Raw genomic sequence first — 8,400 nt, 5'->3', positions numbered from 1 at the left:
CGAAGAAACATGGAGCTGGACTTGGTAGAAGAGGAGAGGGCAAAGGCGTCTGTTCGGCTGATGGCATATCGTCAGCGGATGAAGCAAAACTACAACCGACATCAGATCGCTCCAAGTCGGCGATCTTGTCTGGAAGAAAGTCACGGCGGGATGAAGCGCCATGGGCCCCTTTCAAAATCATCGAACAGCTCGCGCCGTATTATCTCGGAGGATGAGGACGGACGGCAGCTAGATAGGTCGTGGAGCGAGCGGGGTGAAAGGTGTATTACTGTAAATCACCCTGTGTATTTGATTTTTCGATTAAATGCTTGAAATGCAGAGATGAGAAGTTAAAAAAGCGAATACAAGGCATTATCATCGTGACCCGAAGACCCCAGGCCGTTCGGCCGGGCTGCGTATAGAATATAAGCAGCGTTCAAAATCGAAGACCCCAAGCTGTTCGGCTGGGCTGCATACTAGTGTGGCAGGAAGGAAACCAAAGCCCTGCGCGGTCCAGGATGATAGAGGGAGGTTATTGCCTGAAACGAAGGCCCTGCGCCGCTCGGCCGGTGGTAAATGGGTCAAGCCAAGCGCTCGATGAACGAAGGCCCCGCGCCGCTCGGCCGGTGGTAAATGGGTCGAGCCAAGCGCTCGATGAACGAAGGCCCCGTACCGTCCGGTCGGAGGTAAATTAGCCGAGCCAAAATGCCCGAAGCAGACCCTGAGCCGTTCGGCCCGAAGAAGTAGAAAGATGAAAGCACATTGAGTATTTTCAGCTGGAAGGAAGGCCAAGGTCGCCGACTGCAAGGAGTTAGCCTTAAAGGCCGCAGCCCAGACGTTAAACCGAGAGAGCCGCGGCTGGCTATAAATCCGCTACCGACGAGCACCGTTAAGATCGAGACCGTACACCGCTATAAATATCCGCGCGAGCGAGCTCCGAAAGATCAAGAGCGAGCTCCTATAAACCCTCCGGCGGAAGACCGACGAGCACCGCATAAAGATCGAGAGCGCTACCGACCGGCTATAAATATCCGCTAACGAGCTCCGGCTAAAGATCAAGAGAGCGGCGCTCTATAAACCCTCCGTAAGACCGACGAGCACCGTCAAAAGATCGAGAGCCCGCCGACCGGCTATAAATATCCGCTACGACGAGCTCCGTCGTTAAAGATCAAGAGGCCCCTATAAACCCTCTCCAGGGAAGACCGACGAGAAGCGCGTTAAAGATCGAGGCGACGCGCTATAAATATCCGCTACCGAGCAGTCGGTTAGATCGAGGCAACCGCATCAATATAATATCCGCGGCCAGCACCGTCCGTTAAGATCGAGAGCCGCCACCGGCTATAAATATCCGCGACCGCGTGGCGAGCCGTCAAAGATCGAGAGCCGGCCGACCGCTATAAATATCCGCGCCGCAAGCCCGGCAAAGATCGAGAGCCGCGCCGACCGGCTATAAATATCCGCGCCGACGAGCACCGTCGTTAAAGATCGAGAGCCGCCGACTATAAATATCCGCGTACAGCAGCCGTTAGAGACCGCCGAGCCATTAAAATATCCGCGCCGAGCCCCGCGTTAAAGATCAAGAGACGAGCCGGCATCTATAAACCCTCCGAAGCGGAAGACCGACGAGCACCGCCGTTAAAGATCGAGAGCCGGCCGACCGCGCTATAAATATCCGCGCCGACGAGCTCCGCTTAAAGATCAAGAGACGAGCCGTCTTATAAACCCTCCGAGCGGAAGACCGACGAGCACCGTCTTAAGATCGAGCAGCCGCGACCGCGGCTATAAATATCCGCACCGACGAGCTCCGTAAAGATCAAGATCGAGCCGACTATAAATATTCGCTACGATCACCGTCAAAAGATCGAGAGCCGCCGACCCTATAAATATCCGCGAGCACCGTCGTTAAAAATCGAGAACCGCGCCGATCGGCTATAAACATCCCGAGCGGAATAACGAATGCCAGAGTAAGAAATCGTGGAAACTACAAATATTAAAACGTTCAGGCCCGATTGGGAGTTAGTCCTTCGATACTCGGCGTTTGTGGACTTCACAAAGGCAGGATACATGCAAAGAGAGTAGGCCACCTCGCTCGGGCTCTATGCAATATGCCAAGCCGATCGGACGCGTGAAGGAGAACTCTTACGAGCAGGACTGACTCTAAGTATCAACGATAAGTAAACCAAAGAACATCAGGGACGATTAGTAGGAAAACAAGCAAAGGAACAGTTTCATTAGGAGAATTATGCCGAACGGCAGGTACAAAAATTTTTACATCCGCCGAGCGGATGAAATACAGAAAGTACTTGAAATAACCCGCCTCATTCAGGGTCTTCAAAGTTGAAGAAGGCGTCCGGAATATCATCAATCATGGCCGCCAGGTCGGAGGCGGGAATATGCATTTCCTCGGGAAGGTGGCACCCTTTCTTCAAGTATGTCATCGTGACTTTGACCGCTTCGGCGAAGGTGGAAGAGACGTTGTCACCGAATTTTACGCCGAACCTCTCCGAGTGGAGGTATTCTTGGCGCGCTGCAGCTAGACGACTCGGCTCTCCCTCTTTATATTTTCTGAGGGCCGCTCGAGAAGCGGTTAAGGTGTCTTGTACAGCCTTCAAGTCCACCTCGGCCTTTGTGCGCTCTGCCGAACGGATCTCCCGCTCGGCATTCAGCTCGGCCTCTAGTTTCTTAGATTGCTGATCTAGGGCCCGGAATTCGACTTTCATTTTATCCAGATCAGCAATCGCTCGCCTCTTCCGGCCACTGGCGCGCTTCACGTCCCCGTCCCGTTTCTTCACCAAGTCTTCGAGTCGGGCCACCTCCGCAGCCAGATCGGCAGCCTTCTGCTGTTCGGCCTCGAGGGTTTGTTTCCCCCGCTCGGCCGACGGACCCCCCGCTCCACCATAACTGAGATCATTTCATGAGCATTTAAGTTTATCAAAATAAGAAGTAAAGAATAACAACATGAACTAACCTAACTTAGAAATCTGAAATCTAGATGTACCCATTAAAGTCCACTAAATTGCCATGATGTGAGGAGCAAGAGTAACTCAAAACATTCATACTAAATTCTGAAGGTTACAAGTTCTAGGAGCTAGCATGGTATTGACTTCCAAATAACAAAAGAGCATAGAAATCTATAAAATCTGAACCTTACAAATCTAAAGAAACTAACATGGTATCATTTCCTCAACACATACATACAACCAAAATCGAAACTCATTTAGGATAACTAAACATACTTGAACATGAGGAACTAAAAAAAAACATGATATGAGAAAGACATGAAGAAATCATAGAGCAACATCATGATGAATATGGCCCCTAGAAAACTACTCTTATCCTATCCAAAACTTGCAAGGCCAATAACATAGTATAAGCATCCATAGTTCTCTATTTTCTAAGAGTAAACCCATAGTAAAACATGAAGCGACTTGTAGTGCATCATCAAGACAACTATTCCTCTAAAACATAATTTAGACCAAGCATTAAAGAATCTAAAACTTGGAAGTTCTACTCTATAAATTGAGCATGCAATTTTCTCTAACTTTTAAGGGTAAATAATTAGTAAAACATGAAGCAACTTGTAGTGCATCATCGTGATAACTATATAACTTCTAAAATAGAATTTTAGAACTACCCTTATGGATTCGAAACCTACAAGTTCTAAATTTAATAGGAACATAAATAATTATCTAGCTTCCAAGTAGAGGCGTGGAAGGAACCTAAATCATGGTATCATCTTCTTAAAAATACAAAAGGACATAGGGTTCCATATACATCCAAAACTTACAAGTCTTAAAATCAATTAGAAGCATAAACAATTTTCTAATTTCCAAATAAAGATGAAGAAGAAACCTAAACCATGGCATCAACTTCTCAAAACAGAAAAGAACATAGAAATCTATTGAATATGAAATTCTCCATTTATACAAACCTTTAAATGCTTTAAGGAAAGAACTTAAACTAAAGCATAACACCTCTATTTATGGTACCTGAAATTCAGAAGGCTATAGAAACTAACTTGAGCATTAAAGTTAAGGAACATGCCTTAAGTATTTAGCTCCTTGTCTTCCCTTGAAGCTCTAACACCCGTGGAGAAACAAAAGGGAGTGGGGAACCTTCTTAGGGCCGGTGGCAACATTCAAGGTGAGCTTTTGAGGGTAAGGTTTATATAGAAGAGGAAGCATAGGACCTTGTCTTCCTTTTTTTATACAACAACAACAACAACCAAGTCTTTTCCCATTAGGTGGGGTCGGCTGTATGAATCCTTTTACGCCATTAAGCTCTATCTCCTATTATATCATCATCTATATTTAAATAAATTTTATCTTGTTTTATTGTTGCTAACCAAGTCTTTTTTGGTCTTCCTCTTCCTCGTTTGATATGCATGTTTATCATTGTTTCACATCGCCTAATTGGAGCATTTATTGGTCGTCTAAGTACATGTACGTACCATCTTAAACGTGTCTTTCGGAGTTTGTCCTCAATAGATGCAACTCCGACTTTCTCTCTAATGCTCTCATTTCTTATTTTGTCCATCTTCGTATGTCCACACATCCACCTTAACATCCTCATCTCTGCAACTCTCATCTTCTACTCATGTGCTCGAGTCATAGCTCAACATTCAGCTCCATATAATATAGCAGGTCTAACTGCGGTTTTATAGAACTTACCTTTAAGTTTAAAAGGTATTTTACGGTCACATAAAACACCCGACGCTCCCCTCCATTTCACCCATCCTGCTTGTATTCTATGTAAGACATCTCTCTCAATCCCTGCATTATTTTGTAAAAATGATCCTAAATATTTAAATCTCTCGGTTCGGGGCAACTCGTCCTCTCCTATCTTAACAATTGTTTCATTACTTCTAATATTGCTAAACTTAAATTTCATATATTCTGTCTTTAATCTACTAAGCTTAAAACATTTCCCTTCTAGTGTTTCCCTCCAAGATTCTAGCTTAGCATTTACTCATTCACGTGTCTCATCTATCAAAATAATATTATCTGCAAACAACATGCACCACGGTACTGTGTCTTGAATGTGCGCAGTGAGTTCGTCCATAATTAGTGTAAAAAGATAAGGACTTAAGACTGATCCTTGATGTAACCATATCTTTATTGGAAATGCTTCAGTTACTCCGCCTGAAGTCTTTACTCTGGTTGTTTTATACTAAGTCATTAATTACATTAATTTCATACATATTTATATCCCTATACTAACTTCATATTTATATATATCCACATATATATCACATATACATGGTAATATATTTAATTCATATTATAGTTTCTTAACACTAATTCATTAATTTACTAAGTTCATATATATATCTATGTATATATCACATATAAATGGTAATATATTATAGCTTTCTAAATATACAAATTCCATTAAATTTATATTATATATATAATATACTATTTATATTATGCATTAATTTGATATTGAATCAAATCTCCTATATATATAATATTTCACATTGAAGATATATCTATATCTTCCATTTAAATATCCTATATATATATCTAATAATTTTCCTATTCCCATTATTTATGCTATATACTTTATATTTCCTATATTATTTATATGAATCAAATTTCCTATATATATTCATGGTTATATAGATTTTTATATGAAGACTAAGTCATCAATTTAATATAATTTTATATGGATATCTATATATATAATATAGATATATAATTCATATATTATATTATTATAATTTCCTATTCATTATTTACACTATAAATATGTTACGTTACTTATATAATATATTAATCTTATATATTTTTTTTATTCTTATTTAATTATAGAGTTTAGATTATATATAATATATTATTTATACTTTATTTCTATATACGTTACACATAAAATATTAATCTTGTATTTTATTTTTATTTTTATTTTTATTTTCTTATTCTTGTTTAATTATATATTTTATATTATATATAATATATCCTATTATTTTTTTAATTTGATTAATCTAAATTCCATAATTATAGGTTAACTTAATTAATCCTAACTAAATTCATCAATTTAAATTTGTAAATTTTTAATTAAATATGAATTCTAATCCAATTACAATTAATTCAATAAATAACCATAATTAAATAAATTCAAAATCTAATTAAATTTTAATTTAATCCAATAAATACCCTTAATTTAATAAGTGATTTTGGATACTACAATTCCTCCCCCCTTAAATAAAATTTCATCCTCAAAATTAACACAAACCAAACAATCATGTAGTGGCTTCTTATGTCTCCCTTGGTCTCCCAAGTAGTTTCCTCCTAGGTTCAATTTGACCACCTAACCTTGACAATTTTTATCACATTACTATGTAACCTTTAAGCATGAGATACCTGGGCTCCATGCAATATATCACTCAACGTCGAAATTCCTACAATTACTATACTGTCCTCGAATGTTCTCCCAAACTTACTTAGGAAAGAAAATTTTAAACTTCTAAGACATGTTATGATCAAAGGTTCGACTATGAATATTAAGTTCCTAAGTTTTAAAAAAAATGAATTGTTCCTCGTACTCTTTCTTTTATATTTATTTTGATTAACTAATATTTGTCTATCTTTGCTAAATTCAGAAAGGAAAAGAAAATGTTGAATTTTATTTTTAGGGCTATTAACCCTCTCTAGCCAGCTGCATTGGGTCCACATTGGTTTGGTTTTGAACCAAACTTAATTATAGTAGATCAAATTGCTATTGGGTATTGGTTTGGGAGATGAGTTGCTCCCCAAGTCATTGCGAAGAGGTATATATATATATATATATATATATATATATATATAATTCATTGGATTTAAACCTAATAGTGATTTAGTTTCTCTCCTCTTCTCTTTCTCCGGTGTTGTCGATTTTGACGTCGACACCATTGATTGTCAATTTCGATGCTAATACCACTTGGCAACTTAACACGCAACTCTCATATATTTTTTTTTCATCCAAACTTATGATTTGCATGGATGGATTTTATTACTTTTATAATACATTAAAATAAATTATTTTATAATTCAACATAATAAACATATTATACATAAAATATTTATTTATTTATTTATATTAAATTAGTCAAAATTATTTAAACTTCATTAACATTATTTTAATATAAGTTAAAATCACGATAAATTGAAGTCAATTAATATATGCTAAGTTGTAGTAACCTTTTAATAGTTTATGGTGATTTTGATGGTGAAATGATTTTAATCAAAGTAATTTGATTAAATAATTTAAATTTAATTAAAATGATTTTAAGATAGTTAAAATCACCATAAATTCAAACCATTTAATGTATGCAACAAAATTGTAATAGCCATTTAATGATTTTATGTTGATTTTGACCTTGCTGAAATAATTTTAATCAAGTCTGAGAAATTTTGACTAAATTGATAAAATAATATTTTATTAAAAAAAAACTATATATAATATTTTTTATCAAGTTGAACTAATTTATTTTAATATGTTAAAATAATTACTATAATAATATTAAAATAAGAGTATTTTTAATGTGAGAAATATATGAGACGCCTTTATAACTTTTTTTTTCAAGAAAAATATTTATGATTCTAATAATTAGAATTAGAAGTGTCTTTCCCATTTTTTTCCTAACATAATAAACCATAAATCCCCATTTCTTGAAACATTTATTTCTTTCAGGTTAATCAGCACTTATATCAATTTGGTGATGCCTAAGGCGATGGCAGAGAGGAACCGCTGCACGCCGTCCTCCACCGCCAACGGCGACATGGCGCCGGTGTCCTTGAACGCCTTCTCGCAGTCTCTCGGCGCCTCGGCGCTGGAGCTCAGGTTTTTCACGGCGTCGTCCTTCCGGCTCTCCTTGATGGCGCTCAGCGCCGAGTCGAGATTATCGATCAGATTGCTGTACTGTTTGTTGCACGTCGACAAGCTCTCCTTCTCTGCCTTGTCCTGCGAGCTCTTCAGCAGCTCCTCGATCTTTTCGGTGACATGCGTCGCCTGAATCGACGACAGCTTGGTGGCGATGAAGGCGAGGCCACGCACGTTGACGGCATCTATTTCAGGGATGATCGATTTCAACGTCTTCACGCAGAAAAGGTACACGATGCCGGTAGGGTCTTTTTTGGTGATAGTCTTGCATATGGACTCCACAGAAGCGTGCGCCACCGGCGAGAGGAGGAGGAGGAGGAGGGCGGCGAGAGCGAATGCAGTAGCTTGCCTCTTCATCATCTTCAACTAGTTGCTTGATTCTCTTCAAACTAAATTATGCAAATTTATAGGGCTATTGCCACAAATTTTGCCTAAAAATTAATTGAATAAAAATGGAAGGATACCTGTGCTTTTATTGTAAAAATTAATTAAATTTCATTTTTTTAATTAATTTTAGCATTTAATTAGATGTAGTTTATCGGACAAGGGCACTTGGGAAAG

The 8,400-nt window shown here is 38.5% G+C and overlaps 1 protein-coding gene across 1 annotated transcript; it reads right to left on the bottom strand.

Moving 5' to 3' along the window:
• Positions 1 to 7,662: 7,662 nt before the first annotated feature.
• LOC122031423 lies at positions 7,663 to 8,199 on the bottom strand. The gene has a single exon (XM_042590541.1). The coding sequence runs from the start codon at positions 8,197 to 8,199 to the stop codon at positions 7,663 to 7,665; it is 537 nt and encodes a 178-aa protein (XP_042446475.1).
• Between the last annotated feature and the right edge of the window lie 201 nt (positions 8,200 to 8,400).

The sequence above is a fragment of the Zingiber officinale genome, chromosome 11A, assembly GCF_018446385.1.
Source record: "Zingiber officinale cultivar Zhangliang chromosome 11A, Zo_v1.1, whole genome shotgun sequence".
In the NCBI taxonomy this organism is placed as follows: domain Eukaryota; kingdom Viridiplantae; phylum Streptophyta; class Magnoliopsida; order Zingiberales; family Zingiberaceae; genus Zingiber; species Zingiber officinale.
The sequence above is the reverse complement of the archived record's forward strand: the minus strand, read 5'-3'. Positions and strand labels throughout refer to the sequence as shown.

Coding starts and splice junctions, on each gene's coding strand:
- LOC122031423 (XM_042590541.1), bottom strand. CDS start 8,199: ATGATGAAGAGGCAAGCTACTGCATTCGCTCTCGCCGCCCTCCTCCTC.